Genomic DNA, 23956 nt, shown 5'->3' with positions numbered 1-23956 from the left:
AACCAAGTTTTTCTGTTGTGGTTTTGTCCTTTTATTGGAAATGTAGCATATCCTTGATACCCTTGGACACAGTTCTAGTGGTGTGTGGACAACAGATTTTTATATATTTCCAGGTAAAGGCTGGGCCAGTGTACCAGCAGACTCCATTTTTGGTAAATGTTGGCTGGTAAAATCATCCAGTAGTTCTGTGTTTTTTAGTTCCACTGATGTGTGCTGGTCTGAGTCCACCAGGCATTGGCACATAATGCTGCTCTTTCTGCCAGTGTGAGGTTTAAGGATTTTAACTAAAGAACCTGGAGCTGTGAGGTAGGCTTAGGGAAGGGGCCAGAGGAAGGATCCTAAGTGTGCCGAGTATCACTTGAGCCCATTTTTGATGGTAAAATTGTCTAAATCTAAAGTTGTACTCTACTGTTTGTTCAAGTTTCAGTCAGTACGTTTTCCTTTACTGTATGAGAATTGGAAAGGTCTTATTTAGTAGAGTACTTCAGATTTTTTTTTTCTTCCCTCCTTCTGATCAAGGTGTCCAAATCTTCTTTCCCCAGATCATGAGTCGTCTCAGTGGTGTTATGACAACTTCATTAACTACAGGTCCCTGATGTCTGCAGACAATGTACGGCAGCAGCTGTCACGAATCATGGACAGATTTAACTTGCCACGGCGAAGTACAGACTTCACAAGCCGGGATTATTACATTAATATTAGAAAAGCTTTGGTTACCGGCTATTTTATGCAGGTATGTCTGAGCGTCTGTAGAAGGAACTTTGAATTCCTGCCTTTGAGGTTGAGCTCAGATGGGAAATAAATTGCATAAACGATTATGAGAGTGACTAAAATCATATAACAAGGTCTTTTAGGAATTCATATGTGAGAACTGGAGGGACTTGAGAAAGTACAAGCAATTAACTCCACATAAATGGATCTTGGCCTCCCTACTGATCTGTGATATGAAGAAATTAACTCCTGATGTTCATGTTGACTCGTGCTCTTGTTTTGCTTTTTCAGTCACTTGAATTAGATGAAATTACCTAGCATATGGCACGCTGTCAAGTATGTCACCTCATATTTAGATGAGTGCTTCATGCACAGAAATGTATCCATGGTCTGCTGGGAATTTTTCATAAAGGCCTGCTCAAGATGCGTTTTTTCTGAATCACTGACATTAACACGTTCTAATAATATTAACTTGCTAACCTATATATTCAGCCCACATAATTTTAGTTACTCAAGGCTCATTCATAGAAGAAATTGTAAAAGCATATTGACAGACCCTTTCTGTCATTACTTGTATTTGAGCTGGTATCACAGTGGTCACTTTAAATCTGCTAAACCACCAGTGGTTGGGAACGTCTGTGCATCTACATTGCAGGGGGTTTTAGCTTTCTTCATTAAAGTAGTAATATGTAAACTGACTCCTACTGATAATGTTTGCATAGATTTCTGCAGTCAGTGAAGTTAGAACTCCTATATCACCTGTCTTGCACATTTGTTCTAGGTCATTGACCTAAAGACGTTTGGCCAACAGTCAGGCAGGCAGCTAGTATTTTCAGATGAGCAGATTAGACATGGTAGCCCCATGTACTAAGGGATTTGTAACCCCTCTCTGCAGCTAATTCTGCTCCTCCCTGCAGTTCATTTTTTCTGTTTTACTGTTGTATTTATGATGTATGGCGAGATAAAGAAGAACATAGCTTGTAATATTTGTGCCTGAATTTATGGTTATTCAGGTAAAACTGTCTTTGGGTGGACAAGACGTTCTAACTAATGTTTACTTTTTAATCTGAAAACACTTTTGTCTTTTAATGTATTTTACCTTCAGGAATATACGCTTAACCTCCTCCATACAATGACAGCACTTGAGGAATCGTATTGTGCTATGTCAGAAAGTTCTCAGCCATTTTAGGGCAACGAGCAGGAGGATTACAGGGCATAAGAGCATAGAGGTTTATCTGCATATTAAAATAACCATGCTCACCTTATCTCCACCAGCTATGGGCTGGGATCTGAATACATCAGCTTCCAGTCGTTAATCAGTTTGTGCAAAGGTTTTCTTATCATTCACTTCCTCTGCTGTGTTGCAAAAAGCAATGGTTGGTTACACAGTAGCCAAGTTCTTTAACGGTGGTGATTGTGATGGGGGGTTGGCTATAGTGAGAACTTCTAGGTTACTATAGGAGTCAATAACCATGTTGTGAGCAAATGCCTAAAGCGTCAATGCATGTTTGTTTTATTCCACCAATAATTGACTTTTTCCAATAGTCTTTTTAGAAACCTCCCTAGTAAATATGTCCATGGATTTTTATTGGTAAAAACAAACCAGTGTCCTCTATTAGTTTGCAGTTCAGGAATGGCAGTGTTCTGCTTCGACTTACTGGTGACAGCTGTGCAGCTGTACAAGTCTTATGATTATTGACTGTGAAAAGATTTGTCTGTGCCCTTCAGCAATGAAGTGTAAATAAACTTCACTATCTGTGTGTACCTTTTTATTGAGCGGCTTTGTAAGAATTATAATCCTTTTAATTCTAACAGTTAGGTTTATCTTCTCTCATAAGGTGGCGCATTTGGAACGGACCGGCCATTATCTGACCGTGAAAGACAACCAAGTCGTGCAGTTACATCCCTCAACAGTTCTGGACCACAAGCCTGAGTGGGTCCTGTATAACGAATTTGTGCTTACAACAAAGAACTACATCCGCACATGCACAGACATAAAGCCAGAATGGTATGTTTAAAGCAGTTCTTCAGTCCTCTTTTGAAAAATTAAGTCCGCTACAAAAACTGTAGCTTCTGACTTTCAGTAGGATACTCACCTGGCCCAGGATCCAGCTTTGTCCTCACCCGGCTGGTTTCTTCATCAGGCTTCCCTAGTGTCAGCATACTATCTGTGGGCAGCTGGCTGTGACGGTTTGTAGCTGCACAGCCATTTACTCACTGCGCATGCGTGAGCTGTGTTGCACTACCTAATGGTCCCACAATGACATGTCCCAGTGGGCTGAGGAAGAAGAGTTGCCAAAACCAGGTACCCCTCACTAAAAAAGTGCCAAAAGTGAAGGGGGGGGGGGGGGAGCGGAACACCCATCTCTGGTTTAAAGCCGCCTAGCTCCGCTATATATGTGTATTGTATTTTATAGTAAAAGTTAGGCTTTTCTTTTCAGGTAACATAAACATTGCATACATTTTACAAACTCCTTACTGCTTCTGTTCTCTAGAGATTAAGGCATACTACATTTCATTACCTTGTTTTACTTGCTGTAAGTGCTTAGTAGAGGCAGGGAGCATGTTGGCACTCCTGTGGTTGTGCAAAATCATCTCCAGATACACCATTAAAAAGGGGAGGCTCACTTTAACAAGCTTAGAGTTCTAGGGATACCTCCATTTTTACCACAAACTTTTTGCAGACTTTTATGAAATCTGTCACCTGGGTTTTGGGGACTGTCTGTACAGGATGAAATTGTCTCAGTAGTCTTAAAATATGAATATTTTCACTGATTACATGGTAAACACTGTACTAACTGTCTCCAAAACCAATGTGGCCAATTCCTGGACCTTTTCAAAGACCACCTACGAATTTAGGCACACCGGGGCTCTTCTAAATGCTTTTCTCCTGGCAGGAGAAAAGCAGTTGCAAAAACATTCTTAAGATGCGTGTTTTTTTTTGTTTTTTTTTAAGAGCATTTAGGAGCATCAAGGGCTTGGGCATTTGTTAATTTCATTGGCCAGAATAATAAATTATTCTGGCCATTGGAATTGAAAAAAATTCCCAAGTGTTAAGTACCCAGCGTTAATGTGCATCTTAAATGCGTTTTGCCTTAGGCGTGTCAGGGATGCTCAGCAAAGGGTAAAAAACACTGGTGGACCCTCTCCTATGAGGAATAGCTCACCACAGGTTCCAAAAGTAGTATATAGTGTAGTATTAACTAATAAATAAAACACAATGCACGTGGAAACAAGTAAGAATGAAGGTAAAATGGAGTACCAAGATGCCCGCTGTTCCAACCTTCAGCAACGGCGGCGTGACGTCACCAAGTGCGGCTCCACCCGACACATTTTGTGCGCATGCACTTCTTCAGGGGTACGCTGCACTTGACTGTTCCGCAGAAATTTTTTTTTTTTTTTTCGCTATATGTCGGATTGACTTTGTACTTTATTTTCACTATAATATCATTACTTATTTTAGTGCTGCACTTTCTATATATTTATCTATAAGGAGTTGTTACCTATACCTTGGTGCTATCTGCTTTATAGTTCCAGTGCTCGCCTACACTTGATATTTATATCGTTTTTAGTGTTGAGGCAAATAATTAAATTTTAGTCTCATCTGACCATAACACCTTTTTCCATGTGGCCTCAGAATCTTCAAGGTGTTGTGACTGCAAAGCTCAGTTGTGACTGCATGTGGCATTTCTTGAGTGGCTTTTTTCTTGCACCCCTCCCATACAAGCCACATTTGTGGAGAATGTGATATTGTTGTCACATGCACACAATGACCACTCTTTATCATAAATTCCTGCAACTACTTTAGAGTTGCTGTAAGCCTCTTGGTAGCCTCCCTGACCAGTTTCCTCCTGGCTCTTTCAACCAGGTTGGAGTGACATCCTGATTCAGGAAGGGTCTGTGTTGTACCAAATACATTCCACTTCTTAATAATAGACTTCTGTGCTTCTAGGCCTTGTTAAAGCCTTTGAAAACTTATTCTGACTTGTCAACAACTTTATCCCGGAGATATTTTGACAGTGCCTTGCCACCCATAGTTGATTGCTTGTTTGCTTCAGCTGTACTACCAGTGACTGAAATGTTTCGGAAAAGTCCTTTTCATGCTGAGCTAATCAGTATGACCACAACTGACCACAAATGAAAGTCAAATGGCTAGGTGCGCCATTGAGAAGGAGATTAGCTACACCTGATTGAGTTAACTAGTAATTTTTATGGAGGGGGGGGGGGTTTTCTGTTTTTGAATTTCTTTTCTCACATTTTGGTGTTATAGCTTTCACTTGGATGTTATAAGTTGCACTGAGTAAATACAGCTACAAAATGTGATTTTATTTTATCCACTTCAAGTCCGGACACTTTCACCCCCTTCCTGTCCAGGCCAATTTTCAGCTTTCAGTGCTATCACACTTTGAATGATAATTGCGCGGTCATGCAACACTGTACCCATATGAATTTTTTAGCATTTTTTTGAGACAGATAAAACTTTATTTTTGTGGTATTCATTCACCACTGGGATTTTTATTTTTTTGTTATATAAATGAAAAAGTCCAAACCTTTTAGAAAAAATGTGTTTTTCTTATAAAATTTAGCAAATAATCTTTCTTCCTAAATCTTGGCCAAAATGTATTCAGCTATCTTTAAAAAAAAAAAAAAAAAAAAAAATTTATGACCAAAAATTATAATTTCTGAAAAAAAGTTTTACATTTTTATTTTATTTTTTATTATAATTTTTTTTTTTTTTTTTTACATATTGTCACCCTAGCAGCAGTGTCAACATAGTGACATTGTACTACTTGTGGGGGGTGATGAAGATTTTTTTTTTTACACTGATTGCTTTTACAGCCTTTATGGGTGTAAAAGCAATCATTTCTCCTCTCTGGCTGCATTCTTGCAGCCATTGAGAAATACTGTGAGAGCTGTGATTGGTTACAGCTTGTCACTTGGTACAAGGCTGTTGTGAATAGCCTTGTACCATGTGACCTCTGTGATCATTCACAGATTTCACTAGTAGTAAGCAATGTCAGAAATGACATCTTGCTTACTACTATTCATTTGATCACTGATTGGCCAATCAGTGATCACATGATCGGGACCTCACACAGAGGTCCCGTACAGCGATCGGACACAGCAGGCACCAGATTGCGGTGCCGCGCGCTCCCAGGGAGCATGCACAGTCAGGGAAGTGGGAGGACGTTTATAAACGGCAACCCACTCTTGCACTGCTCCCGTCCGGCCTTTTATGTACATGGTCCGGACGGGAAGTGGTAAAGGGGGGTGGTTCTCTTCTATACCCACTGTATATCCTCCTCCTTCCTAACACCTTGGCTTTGCACTTCCTTATGCAAGAAGTTGCTTCTGTTCATCACTGTTGTGCTGTGTCCCTCTCTCCTCAGAAGCTCTTGCCTACATAGTGCTCTCCCTTTGTGGTCAAAGGGGTTACTCCCTTTATAAGGGCCTCTGTAAGAAGAGAACAGTGTTCTCTCTGTTAACCCTAACAGCCTTAGTTTTGCCCTTGTTTTTCCTGGGGGCCCCCTCCATTTCTTATTACTTTGGGACAAAGTATCCTGGAAGCCTGTCCTCCTTGCCTCCTTGAGCTTTTTTTATCGCCTTCTGCAGGAGTGTCATTCAAGTGGCTAGGTCTGTACTGTCATCTGTGGCAGCCTGCTTGGTATTACTTTGCCAACTAATCCTTTTTCTGTTTATTGGGCAGTCACTGTCCCCCTCCTTTTTCCCTTCTTCCAGGTATTCTGCCCTCCGGAAAAGAGTTACTCCCTGAACCCATTTCCCCAAAGGTTTGGAGTTTGTGAGTTCTTGCAGTGTGTCCAGCATTATCCTTTCTCATTGGATGCAGGGCCTGATTTTTTTTTTTTATCAAGTTTTCAAATGCCTTTTTTCTTTTTTTTTTTGAGTTGGCTATTTGAGCCTCTGCTGATTCCTTCTTCAGCTGTCATCTGGTCGGATCTGTTGACCCTTCTTGCGGGTCGGTAGCTGCAGTTTTGTCTTTGTTGCCACCCCTCAATTTATTGTTCAGGGCCATCCTATGGTCTAAGAATTGACACTTGTGTCCTGCCCTGTACTATACAAATAAGAGAATAGGAATATCAACATGCCTGAACATTCCATATCTTTTAGTACAGTGCAGCCTCTGAGAAAGCAGGGAAATATGGGTACTTGGATGGATGGGGCAGTTTGCTTCCAGCAAAGCTTTCTGCCAGTGTCCAGTTACCTGAAGGTAGCCACATATAATCTATAGTCTAAGAATTCGCTTCTGTGTCCTGTACTGTAGTCCACGATATGATTATATGGAAGTCCGAAATTGTGGGGGTTTTTTATTGTTTTTTTTTTTTTTTAGTATGTTCTTTACAATTATTTCACTATTCACTGGTTCATTGTTTAAGACTGACATTCAGGGCTTTTTCACATGGGCAGTAGTCTTCTACTGCCCTCTGAATAGTGATCCATGGCGAATCGCTTCTTGGAGGACAGTAGAGCAGCAGCAGCCAGGCATTCAGGATGCGATCCTGGCACCTCCTAAATGCATGGTGGCTTGCTGTTACAGAGCAGTCTCGTTGATCTCAAAGGGTGAGTTTGACAGAATTGCAGTCTTTCAAACTCTGCAAGCCAAGTTAAATTTGCTGGGGCCATGAAGCATCATGGCTTGTGTGCTGCTTGTGTGCCCTAATAATCTTTGTCTAATCTGAGGGGGAGTAGAAGGGGTCCTAAGTCAAATATATAAAAGGGTCCCTTCTCACATTACATAAGTTTCAGGTAATGCGCTGCCATTTTCCATGCAAAGCAGTTAGCATGGTTTATATTTACTGATTTAAACATTTCTTGTTTTCTGTCAGTGCCAGGGTTTTTTCTTTTTCTTTGAAAGAGAATTTTTCCCCCCTACTTTTAACTTTCTCTCTTCCATTCTTCAGGTTGGTGAAAATTGCTGCCCAGTACTATGATATGAGCAATTTCCCTCAGTGTGAAGCAAAGCGGCAGCTGGAACGGATTATTGCCAAACTTCAAACCAAGGAGTACTCCCAGTACTGAGGATGAGTGAACGTCAGCTTTTCTCCAGCATATCATCTGGAGAGACTATGGACTGACAAATTTGTATCTTATGTGATGGTTCAGTGATGGCCTTTATTTGAAAGCTTTTAATTTTTTTCTTTTCATGACGGTAAATCTGACACTTTCATAAATGAAACATTTATGGTTCCCCTTTGTGTTGACACTGTAGCTTGTACTGGAAACGTTGATCAATGTTTTGCAGTTTATTGGAAGTAGTTCTATATATAACAATGCTATAAGCATTTCTCTAGAAATGTCTGAAAATGCTTCTCCAATGTTATCAGACCTTGTTCGCATGAATTGTAACTGTTGACATTCCTTTTTAGAAGTTGTGAAATGTTACAACTTGTGCATCTGTAGACCCAACCATCGGCCTCGGTGTGGAGGCACTGGCTTCAATAAAGTCTATTTATACTAAGTGGTATTCATTAATATAAAAAGTTCCATTATACAGTTTGAAGCCCCAGGACAAAAAAATTGCTTTAAAGGAAAATCATTTTACAGTGTATGTTTTCACTAGTGGAGCACTGAAATACAAATTCTTGGACTGAAACCGAAAGGATGCATTTGGCCGAAAACCGAAATGGATAGTTTAAAATTTATAATATATAATTGTGTTATGCTCGACTTTTTAATTGATCTCATGAATTTAAATGAATATGAATTTATTTTCGGCACCTTTTTGGCCAATAGGCTACTTTCACACTAAGCAGTGTTTTTGAAGTTCTTTTGTTAAAAAAAAAAAAAAAAAGAAGAAAAATGCATCCCTTTAAATTCAACATATGTCTTCACACTGGTCTATTGCGCTTCAATTGCAGTGTTAAAAATCCTGTTTGGTGCATATTTGGTTAGTTAAAAAAAACCACGCACCTCCCCATTTAGGCCTGGTTCACACCAATGCGTTTTTTAGTGCTTTTTGCAGAAACGCACAACAGTCTGTTTTTAACATGGTTTCCTATAGGACATGCTCACATCTTTCTTGATGTTCTCCTTTGAAATCCATACAACGCAAATAAAGCTATTATTATCAAGACGTTAAACATCTTCCTGACAAGCTATTATCTTGCCAGACAGACGCGCACATAGGAAAATGTACTGATTTGTTAATGGTAGACTTCTTGAGCCTAAATTATAAAAATGAACTACAGGTTCACTTTAAGACCAATGCAATAGGTGTCTGACACTGACTTTATGAAGACTGTATGGAAAATAGCATCAGGTTTTCCAACAAAGCGCATGGAAAATTAGTTTCTTAATGATATCCCTAGATTCAACCAAATTGAATTTGGCGCAATGTAATTGTGTACAGCTGATAAACAGGCAATATGGTCAATGGATGAGTTGACCTTTCATCTTCTACAGAATCGAGAGGTCAGAAAGACTGAACGGAATTAGTTTAGTTGCTTATGGCTGAAGGTGCATTGCATATTGCAGTACCAAGCTTTTGTGTTCAGGTGTTGGATAGACATACAATACCCGCAGTAATGTTAGGCAATGCCTCTTGTTTGAGTAGAGAACGCTATTCCAATTAGGCTAATGTCAGTTCCAGGTCAGTGAGCAAATTGAGTCATATGTCAGATGGCCCTGCACAGTTCTGTGATGCAGAGGATAACTACCACTCCAATGTACAATGGCCTTTGGACTTAAAAGAACTACAGATAATGGTCACTTCATTATAAATCTTTATTCAATTACTTTGCTATGGATACTTGTTTGGTTCATAGCAACCTACGTAATAAATATTTTCTTTTTGTCCATAAGATTGCTAATCAAGAAAATGATATCCAAAAATAGCCAGATGCTATTGCTATTATCCTAGACGTTAAACGTTTTTGTTAAAATGCTCTGAATATGCTGGAAGTAAAGGTGTAGGAATTGTACACCAGCCAATCATGTTTTAGCAGGTTCGGTAATGCAGAAAAATGTTATTACAGAATTGGCCTAATACCAGTTTACTTCTCTTAATCATATGGGGCACAGGCAACTTATACACCATGGATTGTAGGCTTGTACCTTCAGGTGATTGGACACTGGCAAGCTTTTTAGGACATGTCCCACTGGGGTATAGCCATTAAAACCCTACCTACTGCTGGATTTTTTTTGTCTTTTTTGCTGTTGTCTGAAGATGATGGACTTCTTTGTGGAGAAATTGGCTCCCAGGGTGTTCACAAAGATCTTGGCACCCTTGCTTGCACTTTTCAGATCTCAGGGCATTTAAGTGACATGCTGTCTAGATGACATTCTCTTGCAGGTGTCAACTCTCAGCAGATGTGCAAAAGAATTCAGCTACTTCAGACCTTTGGCTGAACAATCCGTTTCAACAAATCTGCTCTCCAGCCTTCCCTGCGTCTAGAATATTTGGGTCTGATCCTGGATCAAGTAAAAGTCTTTCTTCCAAAAAAAAAAGAAGTTATTTCAAGAAAGTCAAGTTCATGCTTGACAAATGAGATGCAAGAAAAATCCCAAAGTGAGATTGGGTCTAATAGTCACCTTCTTTGAGGCAATACCTTTCGCACAGTTCCACTCATGAACTCTCCCAACAAAACATTCTGTCAGCATATAATAACAGATTTATTTTTTCCGCCTGGACTTACCCATGCTCCAAACCAGCCAAACAGGAACTTCTTTGCCCTGATAAATCACTGCTCCAGCTCAACTGGAAAGTTCTTACAACAGATGCATGTCTGTCAGGTTGGGGAGGAGTCTTCCAATCATAGACCGGGGAACTTGGTTAAGAGAGGAAGCCACACTCCTCAACATCTTGGAGCTCAGAGCAGTCAGGTTGTCTCTCAGACAATGCCACAACAGTGGCATATATTAGCCAGCAAGAGGACATGAGCAGCTCAGCTGCCTTGAAGGATGCTAACCAGATGCTCTCAGACAAGAACTGATTGTGGAGGATTTACTAAAGGCAGACTGCAGTTGCACTCATTTACCCAGAACTTTAGTAAATGTAAAGTTCTGCTGATTTCCACCATCCAATTGTGTGCAAGCACAAAATGCTGGGGTTTTTTTTGTGTTTTTTTTTATTTTCTTGCACCTGATTGTGTATTCTTTACAAAGTGAAGTTTTTACATGCATTAAGCTCTGGGAAAAATGAGTGCAACTGCACTTGCAAAGTGCACAGTCTATTTGCCTTTAATAAATCCACCACATTGCCTAGCGATTTCTGCAGTCCACATCACAGGAGACATTCACAGGTGGATTATCTCAGCTGCCACTGTTAAGACCTAGGAGAATGGTCTCTTCATCCAGATATGTTCAATCTGATCAGTCAAAAGCGAGGGACTTTGGATGTGGACATCCTAGTCCAGCAAACTGCCCTGCCTGTTTGTTGCCAGAACTAGAGATCCTCTAGCTCTGGCCTTGGATGCTCTAATTATCCTTTGGTCTCTGTTCAGGCTAATTTATGCCTTTCCTTCACTGAGAATTCTGCTTCAGCTGTTCCACAAAAACTGCCAGAGAGAAAAAAGTGATTCTACTTGCACAGAACTGGTATAGAAGGACCTGGTACACAGACATACTCGAACTTCTAGTAAACAATCCCTGGCCTCTTCCCAACAGGTCAGGCCTATTCCACTCTGCTTCATAGTACCTGGCTTTAACAGCATGCTATTGAAACCCCAGGTCTTGAAGGATAGAGGGATTTCTGAGTGATTCCTACCTTGCTAAAAGTAAGAAGGGCCACTCCCAGGAAGATCTATTGTTCCTGAAAATCCTATCTTTGCCTGGTGCAGCCACAGTCAACTCCATTCCAGACCTTACTCTATACCTTGCATTTTGGCCTTCCTGCAAACAGGTCTTGACTAGAATGTATCTCTTAGCACCTTAAAAGGGCAGGTATCAGCCTTATACAGAATTTTTCAAGAGCTGTTGGTTTCACTCTCCCTTGAAAAAAATCATTATTCAAGGTGTTTGTCTTCTGCCCCTTGCAGCACTCTTTGCTCCCATCAGGTATATTCCTTTTAGAGATTCTTGCCAGCAAAGTAACCTACTTTTTGACATGTTTCTGAACTAGTGGCCCTTTCCTGTAGAGAGCCTTTCCTCATGCTTTCCTCAAGCTTTCCTCAAGACCATCTTTTCTTCCAAAGCTGGTTTCAGCGTTCCATTTCAGTGAGGATATTGTTCTTTTGTCCTTGTATCATGCTTCTAAGCATTCATATTATCTCTACATTGCCCTGATGTAGTTGGTGCCATTATAGTGTACCTAAAAGCTACTGCTTCGATTGGGCAAATGTATTCCGTTTGTTCTTTCCTCAGGATATCCTAAAGGGTACTCTGCTTCAAAAGCCATCATTGCATGGAGGTTAAAGAAGTTGATTACAAGCACCTATGCTTTTTGACAATAACCTCCTCCTTCACTATTTCTCACCCACTCTGCCAGATCTGTAGCGTTATCCTGGGCATTTAGCTACTAAGCCTCTTGCCCAACTCTGTAATGGTCTTCTGTTCATAATTTCTCAGTTTTACCAGGTGAATGTCCAGTCGTCTTTGGATGCAGCTTTCAGGTTCTAGTGGGGGCACTTCCTAGCTGTTGCTCACCCTTTTGTATTCATTGCTTGGGAACCCCTAATGGGGTATGAATATGTTGCCTGTGTCCTATGGTGTACGAATAAGATAAAACAATTTTGAATTACCGGCACAGGACACAGCCCTCCTTGTTGCTCTGCATTACTTGCTACAAATTGTCATTCAAAATGCAACAGCGCCGAAATCTGAAAATTGGTCTATGCAGGAAGGGGGTGAAAGTGGCCAGTATTGAAGTAGTTAGTGATGGTAAAGAGGTTTTTTTTTTTAACTTATATTTAACATGTTATACTTACCAGCTTCTTTACTCAGAGTAGCCCCGATCCTCCTTTGTGGGACTCCTGCCTTTCAAGTTCCCCCATAGCAATGTAATTGACTTCTATGGGGAAGTTTCTTTTTTTTTTTTTTTTTTATAAATATTTATTAGTTTTCAATCCACATACAAGTCATTTCAACATATCTTTTAAAATATTTATCAAAAACATATTTTCTCCTTATAAAATTTATTCCTATATATGACTTTCTTTTCATACCATTCCCCCCTCCCAAACACCCCCCCCTCCTTCTCCCCGTCCCCTCCCTTCCCTCCCTCACCTTCCCACGTTCTATATTCTCTCTTCTCTCATTTACTCCATATAATTCTATTATTCCTAAATCCAATTCTGAACCGACTACCCAGGACCTTATCTCTTCACCTTTTTCGCCATTTCTTTATATTCTCCCCATCCTTTCCATTTTTTATCGTACATCTCCAGCTTATCCTCGTGCGTATAATACAATCTCTCTGTCCCAGAAATCTGGTTTACTCTACCCATCCAGTCTTCCTCCGTTGGCACCTCTCTTTTCTTCCAGTACCTGGGTATCAAGCTCTTTGCTGCGGTTAAGTAATACCATATCCCTGACCTCTTATATACTTTTACTGGGAGTTCTGAGATATGGAGGAGGCATAATTCTGGGTCTAATCCTATATTGATTTTAGTAATCTTCCCTATCAAGTAAACTATCCTTCGCCAGAACACCTGTATTTCTGGACACTCCCACCACATATGATACCACGTGCCCACCTCTCCACAATCTCTCCAACACATCTGTGAAATTTCCGTATTCATCTTGTGCTCCAGGTAAGGGGTAATGTGCCATCTATTCAAACACTTATAATTTATTTCCACTTCTCTCATACTAATATTTTCGTGAATTAATGTGAACTTCTTCTTCTCCTCCTCCTCTATTTTTCTTCCCATATCTCTTTCCCATTTCTCTATGTGCATTAATTCTGTGTCTGTGTCAAGTTCCATTAATATCTTGTGTATTTTTGCCGTTCCGTGTCTACCATTTCCCTGTGACTCAAAAATTCTCTCAAATGGATTCCAGTCTTTTCTAGTTCTTATAGGTTTTGGAAGGCTTTCAAAAAAGTTCTTCAGTTGGTAATATCTTAATCTATCCATCTTATTAAAGACTTCACCCTTTCTTTCCTCCATATCCTTATATGACCCAATTTCCTCTCCTACCATTATATCTCTCAATTGCGCCTCCTGTTTTATAATCCATTTCCCTGCTATACTATCTTTACCCGGGATGAAATATTTTGTGTTCCTAAGTGGTATTAGTTGTGAATTAAAAACCCACCCCTTTTGTCTATGTAATAAATCCCATTCTTTTAAAACAATAAGAGTGTACGTGCTTGTGCTCTCCTCTAATTCTCTGTATTGTGCAGGCACCCAGATACTATTACTCAAACCTATTCCACTCAGTGTTTTCTCAATTTTGACCCAACTTTCCTCCGGATTATGAATCCAGTCGAAGATTCTTGCGATAATCCCCGCTTTGTAATATCTCCTAAAATCTGGTACCCCCAGTCCTCTTTCTTTACTTCTAGTCAACGTTTCATACCCTATTCTAGGCTTTTTATTCCTCCATATACATTTTATTATCATTTTCCTCAGTTCTTTAAAATATGTAGAGAAGGCATTCGACAGAGTGAGTTGGGGTTTTATGATGGACACTCTGGAAGCGTTGGGAGTGGGAGATAGAATGAGAGGGTGGATTGGAGAGTTGTACAGAGGGCCTACCGCTACCATAATGGTAAATGGAGGAAGATCAGAGTACTTTAAGATGTCAAATGGTACAAGACAGGGATGTCCATTGTCCCCACTGCTATACGTGTTATCACTGGAGCCCTTACTGTCTATGATTAGAAAGAACATAGACCTAAAAGGAATAAGGATAGGTGATAGAGAACATAAGGTAGCGGCCTATGCGGATAACCTGATGTTTTATGTTGGAAACCCTAGAACATCACTTCCAAATTTAATGAAAGCATTGAGGGAGTACGGAGACCTGTCGAACCTGAAAATTAACCCGACAAAGACCGAAATCTTAAACATAAATCTCAAAAACAGTGAAAAAGACTACAAGTAGAATTCCCTTTCCTTTGGAGAGACAAAGCATTAAAATATCTAGGAATAAAACTATCAACCTCAAATAAAAACCTTTATAAAGTCAATTATATAATGCTATGGGGAAGTTTCTAAACTATTCTTTTTTTTTTTTCTTCACTACTTTGAGCCTTTTATCAAGATCCAACTTCTTATTGCTTAATGGCTCACTAGCCATTTCCTGATTGGTTTTCCCTGATGTGCATCTTGAGAACTAAACCTGGACCCTACAGCAGTGGGACCAGTCTCTCAGGTTTGCTTTGGGCCCTGAATCCTTCATTTTGTTGCTCACCTTTACAATTGGTACAGCAAGTGTATAAATACAGGGTGCTATTTAGGACTAGGGCTGTGCTCCATTCCTATGGCACCCAGACCATGAAGATCCCTTTGGAGATAGGCCAACTGTGATGGGTGAACTTTGGTTCCTTTTGGGAACCTGCAGCATTTATAAGGTAAGACAGGGTTTCCTTTATTATAACCAAATGACTACTATGTGGGTGGTAGGTAACATTTTTAATAGGTTCACCTTTTTACATTTGGTGGGTTTCTCACTTCCAGTTGCTGCTTTGGTGGTGGCAGTGTTTCAGTATGCTTTTTGTCTGACATTTCTGCTGAGAATGTAAGGAGCACGTTGGCTGATGTTCTTGATGCCTCTCTTCCAGAGAGACAGCAAGAAAACATTGGTCAGCACCTGGGTTTTAGTGGATACTTTCCCTGGAACACAAAATACCCTCAGTCTGCACAGGGGATCCTGTCACTTAACAGTGGTAGATAAGGTGCAGAGGAGCTGAGGGGGGGAAAAAAAAAAAAAGACTAATAGAAATTCTGCTAAAGCCTCCACTGAGAAAAACCAGTAAAATGATGGGGTAATCGCTGTTCCTCTGCATTGGCGCAAGATCATATACTGAGGCAGCTCCTTTCTTGTTTTTTTTTAGCCCTCTGTCAGGCTTTCAACAGGCAGCTTATCTGATGAAGGAAGAGTTCACTTTAAGGATGTCTGGTTTCTTTGGAAAACTCAGGGCTCAAAAGCGTTCTGACTTTCCATAACCTGAATCTATTCAGGGGTATGATCCTGATCCTCTTTGAAGAGCGGTATTGAGGAAGGAGAGGTGGGCTCAGTAGAGAAAATTTCACCTCATATGTTATGAGAAATAAGCTAGAGCTTCATGCCAGATGGTATCTTCTATGAGCACACTTAATGATGCACACTAGCCTTTGCCTAGCGGTACCAGAATATTCTCAGTCTAAACTGTCCAGAGACTTTCCTTGCCCATTTTAACTGCTTTGCATGATTGACCAAATCCTTGAAAGGTACTGCTTCTTCTAAAACTAAGTTATATTGTATGTAAAATGTATTTATTTAAAAAATGGTCTGTCCATGTAATGGTTCCTACCACTTCTGTTTTCAACAAGCATCTTTCTGTTCCTGTTTAAGGATGTTCCCGCCTTTTAAAGATTATTATTACGTGCTTAGAAACCCTACAGAAGGGGTTCTTTGAGCTTTCTGGTCCTGCCTACAGCTGGCTATCGCAGCTATGACCATTTATCATACAGTTGCTAATTGGACTGGACAAATGAATAGTGAGCACAATCATGTTTTGTTGGGGTTTTTTTTTTAAGTTTATTAAATTTTAAGTATAATCTGTAGCTTTAGCACTTAAACTATACAGGTGGATCTCAATAAATTAGAATATCATCAAAAAGTTAATATATTCAGTACTTCTATTCAAAAAATGAAACACCTATATTATATACACTGCTCAAAAAAAATTAAAGGAACACTTTGAAAGCACATCAAATCTCAATGGGGAAAAATATGCTATATATCTATGCTGATATGGACTGGGTAATGTGTTAGGAATGTAAGGATGCTCCATCATTTGATGGAAATAGAAATTGTCAACCTACAGAGGACTGAATTCAAAGACACCTTGAAAATCAAAGTGATAAAATGATGCAGCAGGCTAGTCCATTTTGCTGAAATTTCATTGTAGCGACTCAAAATGCTACTCAGTAATTTGTATGGTCCCCATGTGCTTGTATGCATGCCTGACAGTGTCCGCACATGCCCATAATGAGACGACGGATGGAGTCCTGGGAAATTTACTCCCAGATCTGGACCAAGACATCACTGAGCTCCTGGACAGTCTGAGGCGCAACCTGGTGGCATTGGATGGACTGAAACATGATATCCCAAAGGCGGTCTATTGGATTTAGGTCAGGCAAGCATGGGGGCACAAAGGAGCAGATGCCGGTCCTCCTGTTTGGGTTATGGATTTTCTATGGCCTTGTCCAGCTCTCCTAGAGTAACTGCCTGTCTCCTGGAATCTCCTCCATGCTCTTGTGCTGGGAGACACCGCGTTCCTTCTGTCAATGGCACGTATTGATGTGCCATCCTGGAGGAGTTGGACTGCCTGTGCAACCTCTGTACCTAGCCAAATGCAAAACTAGTGAAAAACAAAAGATGAGTAGGGAAGAAAATGTCAGTGGCCTCCACCTGTAAAACCATTCCTGTTTTGGGGGTTGTCTCATTGTTGTCCAGCTAGTGCACGTGCTGTTAATGTCATTAACACCAAAGCAGCTGAAACTGATTGACAACCCCCTCTGCTACTTAACTGACCAGATCAATATCCCAGGAGTTTAATTGACTTGATGCTATACTCTTATTAAAAAAAGTTCCTTTAATTCTTTTTTGAGCATTGTTGATTCATTACACACAGAGTGATATATCTCAAGCATTTCTTTCTTTTAATTTTGATGATTAACGCTTACAGATAGTGAAAACCCAAAATTCAGTATCTCAGAAAATTAGAATATTGTAAAAAAGTTCAATATTGTAGACTCATGGGGGTTTATTTACTAAAGCTGGAGAGTGCAAAATCAGACTCCCTTCTGCATAGAAACCAATCAGCTTCCATTGCCAAAGCTTCATTGAACAAGCTGAGGTTAGAAGCTGATTGGTTTCTTTGCAGAAGGGAGTCTGATTTTGGACTCTCCAGCTTTAGTAAATAAACCCCATGGTGTCACACTAATCGGTTAACTCAAAACACCTGTAAAGGTTTCCTGAGCCTTTAACTGGTTCAGTAGGTTACACAATCATGGGAGAAGACTACTAATTTGACAGTTGTCCAGAAGACAGTCATTGACACCCTCCACAAGGAGGGTATGTCACAAGAAGTCATTGCAAAAGAAGCTGGCTGTTCACAGAGTCCTGTATCCAAGCATATTAATGGAAAGTTGAGTGGAAGGAAAAAGAGTGGTAGAAAAAGGTGCACAAGCAACAGGTATAACCGCAGCCTTGAGAGGATTGTAAAGCAAAGGTCATTCAAGAATTTGGGGGAGATTCACAAGAAGTGGACTACAGCTGGTGTCAGTGCTTCAAGAGCCACCACACAGATGTATCCAGGACATTATTATTATTATACAGTATTTATAAAGCGCCAATAGTTCGCTCAGCGCTGTACATTACAAAGGGGGACAGAACATGTGACAGAACAATACCAATACAATGTGATACACGAGGGGTTCGAGGGCCCTGCTCTTTCGAGCTTACAATCTAGGAGATGGGCTACAACTGTCGCATTCCTTGTGTCAAGCCACTCTTGAACCAGAGACAACGTCAGAAGCATCTTACCTGGGCTAAGGAGAAAAAGGACCGGACTGTTGCTTCAGTGGTCCAAAGTAAATTTTGCATTTCATTCGGAAATCAAGGTCCCAGAGTCTGGAGGAAGACTGGAGAGGCGCAGAATCTAAGTTGAATAAGGTCCAGTGTGAAGTTTCCATAGTCAGTGATGATTTAGGGAACGATGTCATCTGGTGTTGGTCCACTGTTTTATCAAGTCCAAAGTCAGTGAAGCCTTCTACCATGAAATTCTAGAGCACTTCATGCTTCCCTCTGCTGCTCAGCTTTATGCAGATTCTGATTTCATTTTCCAGCAGGACTTGGCATGTGCCCACACTGCCAAAAGTACCAATACCTGATTTAATGATCATGATGTCACTGTGCTTGATTGGCTAGCAAACTTGCCTGACCTAAACCCCATAGAGAATAATATGCTAGTTGCTAGTGGGCTGCTTGACTAGCATGGTTGCTGCCAAACAAGCTGCTGATTAGGCTTTGCTTTTAATTCACACTGGAATAAATACCATTGTAAGTCCAGTTCACTCCTGGTCTATTCACTTTATTGCCAGTTAAGCCCTGATGAAGGGGGCACTTGGACACCCAATATGTGTTGCCTACTTCTCAAGTTATACCCCTTACATTTAATGGAATAAAGTTGTATCTGGGCCTCTTGACAGTGGTGTGGTGCTTCAATTTCAACTTTTATTACAATACACTACAAGCCAGGGAGACGGTGGAGATCCTCTGGGGTGTAGAAGTCGCCTGTCCAGGAACCAGATCATTGACACCAACATAATATCTGAAGATAATACCAGTGGAGTGTGAATTCAAAACATAAAAATACAGTGCGGTGCTTCCTTACAAAAAATATAAACCTAAAACAAAAATTCGAAATACAAATTCAAATCTGTGGTGAGCATATATCAATAAGAGTGAACATGCATCAATTGAAAAAAAAGTAGTGATTTCTTTAACTTGAATGAATCTCAAAACACTTCATATCTTCAATTGGTTGATTTTTGTGATACACAAGATACAATGTCCGGTACATAATCAGTCCAAACGCTGAAAAAGTCTCACATGTGGAATCCCCATACTTGGGAGGAGTAGCAGATTTTGTTTTGGGGTGAAATTCTAAGTATGTCCATGCTGTGTGTGAAAAATGTCTTAATAGATTGGCACTTTGGGGTTTATTTACTAAAGCTGGAGAGTGCAAAATCAAGCTCTCTTCTGCATATAAACCAATCAGCTTCCAGGTTTTACTGCCAAAGCTTACTTGAACAATCTGCACTAGAAGCTTAATTGAACAAGCACAGGTGCACTAGATGTTTCACTCTTCAGTATTAGTAAATCAATCCCTAGGTGTCAAAAATTGAATTTTAATTTTTCTTCCACCTTTTCCAAAAACTTGTGGCATAAAAAATAAAATCTTCAAAAGACTTACATTGCCTTTTTAAAAATTACCTGGAGTGTTTTTCTTTTCAAAATATGGTCATTTTGTGGGAGTTTCTACTGTGATGGTGCTCCAGGAGCTCCAAAACTGTAATAGGTAGTCAGGAAATTAGATGCATAATTTAAGTGCTTTGAAGCCTGAAGCTGTTGCTTGAATTTTGGGCTCCTTATGTGGTTAAATTGCAAAATGTGTTTTTATTACGCTGCTGCATGTTAGGAATATTTTATTAATGGACATCTTCTAAGAAGATTTGCTTGTCTGGCATAGAATGCAGCATAAAAAATGAACAGTTTTTGTTATGGCTCATATTCGCAACATCACAGATGTCTAGAAACATATTTAGGGTGGTCTACCCCTCAGCACTTTGCGCTCCCACTGCATTGGTATCAGCCACCATCCCTCGCCAAAGGGTTTGGGTATGAGGGCAGGTCCATAAAGATGGCTGTCTCAGAATGGCATCTTTGGCACTTTGCATCGATTTTCATATATTGAAATATTGTACGGTAGAAACCTTTTGGGGATGTTGTATACCAGGTGCAGTAGTTTAAGATATTATGAGGCTTTCGTCCCAGTCCTCTGCTAGGTCAAGATTATCCTTGCTCCTATTTTAAAAAAGACAAGAGACCTTAGATGTGTTGGTACTGGAAAATTTTGAGATGGAGAGGCAAACACGGCGGACACTGTAACAAACCACTTCGCTAAGTATTGCCATTCCATCCTACGTACATCTATTCTTAACAAGCGGATCAGGAGCTTGATGGCATGCAGATTCAGTGCCGTTTCACATGTATACGGATTGGATTGGGTTTGAACTGCATCCAATCCGCATGACAAATGAAATAACATTGCTTCCTATGGTGCCTAATGAAGGGGTCCAATGTGGGTCCAAATGTTTTAATGAACGATCACATAGTTACAGCAAGGCAACATTTCAGAGTCTCGCAGGACCCCTTCATCAGGCATGTGACAACCATGGATATTCAGCAGTAGCTCTATTTAGGCTATGTTTTGTGTGCCTGGAGTTCAGCTTTAAAAAAAAGACCCCTGTAACACTTATATGTCCTTCAGGAAATACAGCTCTGCAAAATGTGACATTATTTTGCAATGTGTAAATGTAAAAGTCATAATGACTAGGATAGTATGTTGTTTAATATTCCAATAGGTATCTAACATTCTAAAATAATGTTTCTTTTTATGTTGGATTTTATAGTTAGTTTGTTTTGTCTCCTCTTGTTATGTTTGAATGAAGTTCACTATATGATCTGCTTTAGGGATGTTTCCACAGACTAACTGGTGACATTCCTGTCCCTTCTAATGGGCATGCATGAATAAAGATAGTGAGGCCATTGACAAAGGAACTTATAGCTTCTTTCTAACAAATGTGCTCAGTAGCAGCATGAAAGGTCTTTTTTTCTTGTATCATTTGTCTGATCATCTGTATCTTTTATTATAAATTAAATGAAAATCTAGATCAATTTATTGTAGGGATGCATAAAACTCACACGAGTTCATAAACTTTATTTTACCATCAAATAAAAGGCTTTATTAAAAGCCACTGTTGTAAAATAGAGTTTATAGCAAATCTGTTGGAAAACATAACTGACTATAAAAAGGAATTCCATACAAAACAAAAGATTTTAGAGCAGAGGTTAGCACCCTATAGGCAAGAGTGCCAAAATGAGGCCCAGAATTATATTTTATGGCTGTTTCTAGTTAGATGATAGCATTTTCATAACAAAATATAAAAGTCACAGCTACAAAAACTGTAGCTGCTGACTTTTAAAATACCTCTATCCTGCGGTGTCCTCACCACAGCTGGTTTCACCAGCCATCTTCTCTCCCCAGCATCGGCATCTTCAGACAGCTTGCGGTGCTCACTGCGCATGCGCGAGTAGGGCTGCACTTTGTGAATGGTCCCTTAGGCTTATGGGACCTTTCACGTGTCCTAGAAGACTACGGAGAGGGAAGGGGGAGGACAACTTCAGCTTCCGATCACCTTAGGCGAATGCAGCGGAAGTGGGAGCGGGTACCTACCAAATTCGGGTACCTGCCCCCCCTTCTCCCCAAAGGTGCCAATCCTTAACGGGAAGCAGGGGACAAGGGTTTAAAGCGAAACTCCCCCTTTTGGGTGGAGCTCCACTTTAACCCCTTTGCACCGGCGCCTCCTGACCCTTTAAGGGTTTCAGGAGGTGGGGTGGGGTTTAAGGTCATGTGACACTCCGTCACAGCGGTCACATGATCGGGAAAGGTCCCGATTGAAAGTGGAGATCGGACTTTTCTGTGAGTACCAGGCATATGTGCTGGGAGCGCACAGGGCACGCGCTCTCAGTACATATGTTCTTTTTTAATAGAACGCAAATGTGTGGCCGCTCGGCGTCTAGGCCCAGACGCCGGGAGGCCGCACATTTGCATTCGGCCGGTGTGCAGAGGTTAAGCTGGGTTATATTCGGGACCTGCCTTTTTTGTGTCTCGTTATGGAACACCTTGAATGAAAAGATAAGTGTATTTAAAGTAAAAACATGTTTTTTTTACTTTTGACTGCAGTTTAGGCGTAAAAGATCCTGTTGCCAGATCATTTAATACAATAAAAAGCTTCCCATAAGTTTATATTTGCATTTAACGTACAGTATTTTGTTTTTTTATACACTGCTCAAAAAAATTAAAGGAACACTTTTTAATCAGAGTATAGCATCAAGTCAGTTAAATTCCTGGGATATTGATCTGTTCAGGTAAGTAGCAGAGGGGGTTGTTAATCAGTTTCAGCTGCTTTGGTGTTAATTAAATTAACAACAGGTGCATTAGATGGGCAACAATGAGACGATCCCCAAAACAGGAATGGTTTTACAGGTGGAGGCCACTGACATTTTTTTCCCTACTCCTCTTTTCTAACAGTTTTTCACTAGTTTTGCATTTGGCCAGGGTCAGTGCCACTACTGGTAGCATGAGGCAATACCTGGACCCTACAGAGGTTGCACAGGCAGTCCAACTCCTCCAGGATGGCACATCAATACATTACATTGCCAGAAGGTTTGCTGTGTCTCCCAGCACAGTCTCAGCAGCATGGAGGAGATTCCAGGAGACAGGCAGTTACTGTAGGCAGGGGCGTAGATAAGGGGGAGTCAGTGGGGTCTGAACCCCCCCCCCCCAGGGGAGAGTACTGGCAGCCTGTGTCCTGCAGCTGCCTCCTCCCTTCAGGCTGATTCAGATTACATTGCCCCTCTCTCTGCCCAGGGGCCCTTGCATTTTCTCCTCCCAGTTTCCTTCACTGTGGCCGCCTCTTTCATTACAGGTGAGGTCCATTATCCCTGTTTCTCACTGTCTTCTCTCTCTCTTCTTCTTCTCCACCCATCCCCCATCTTCTACCCACACCTCTTTTACTAAATAAAACAATACCAAAATAAAACACATTTTTCTTTGTTTCTGTTATACAATATGCAAATAAATAATCTCTTTATAAATTTAGGTCAAACTGTATTCTGCTACAGAAAATAACCAAAATCAGTGTATATTGTTTACTCTGTAGGAAAGTCCACAAACTATGGTATATACTGTATCTGAAAATTGATCAATCCTGATGTACTGATTAGAGATGAGCGAATCGAACTTGGCGAAGTGGAATTCGTTTAGAATATTAGGAAAAATTAGATTCGCATCGAATCCGAATTTTAGCCAACTTCGGATGCACGAATCGAATTTTCCCCGATCAGCCGGCAAAAGTGTCACTGCAGAGAGCTCCGCTATTTCTGACAGTTCTCAGTCAGAGAACTGTCAGAAATAGCGGAGCTCTCTGCAGATACACTTTTTGCTGTACTGGAATTCTTCTTCTTTTCATTCTTCTTCTTCTTTTCATTCTTCTTCTTCTTCTTTTCATTCTTCTTTTCATTCTTCTTCTTCTTTTCATTCGTCTTCTTCTTTTCATTCGTCTTTTCATTCTTCTTCTTCTTTTCATTCTTCTTCTTTTCATTCTTCTTCTTTTCATTCTTCTTCTTCTCATTCTTCTTTTCATTCTTCTTCTTCTTTTCATTCTTCTTCTTCTTCTTTTCATTCTTCTTTTCATTCTTCTTCTTCTTTTCATTCTTCTTCTTCTTTTCATTCTTCTTCTTTTCATTCTTCTTTTCATTCTTCTTCTTCTTTTCATTCTTATTTTCA

At 40.3% G+C, this 23956-nt stretch overlaps 1 protein-coding gene across 1 annotated transcript in view; it reads left to right on the top strand.

The window, feature by feature from the left end:
* The window catches only part of DHX15 (DEAH-box helicase 15), a 51739-nt gene extending 43551 nt beyond the window's left edge, over positions 1 to 8188 (top strand). Inside the window, exons 12-14 of the mRNA XM_089671654.1 lie at positions 543 to 733; positions 2550 to 2719; positions 7632 to 8188. Coding sequence (XP_089527780.1) covers positions 543 to 733; positions 2550 to 2719; positions 7632 to 7749 — 479 coding nt within the window. The 3' untranslated portion in view covers positions 7750 to 8188. The remainder of the gene's footprint in view (positions 1 to 542; positions 734 to 2549; positions 2720 to 7631) is intronic.
* Positions 8189 to 23956: the final 15768 nt, after the last annotated feature.

The sequence above is a fragment of the Staurois parvus genome, unplaced genomic scaffold, assembly GCF_062004578.1.
Source record: "Staurois parvus isolate SC_StPar_1 unplaced genomic scaffold, SC_StPar_1.0 ptg000112l, whole genome shotgun sequence".
NCBI classification, from domain to species: domain Eukaryota; kingdom Metazoa; phylum Chordata; class Amphibia; order Anura; family Ranidae; genus Staurois; species Staurois parvus.
This window is presented reverse-complemented; position numbering and strand designations above follow the sequence as displayed.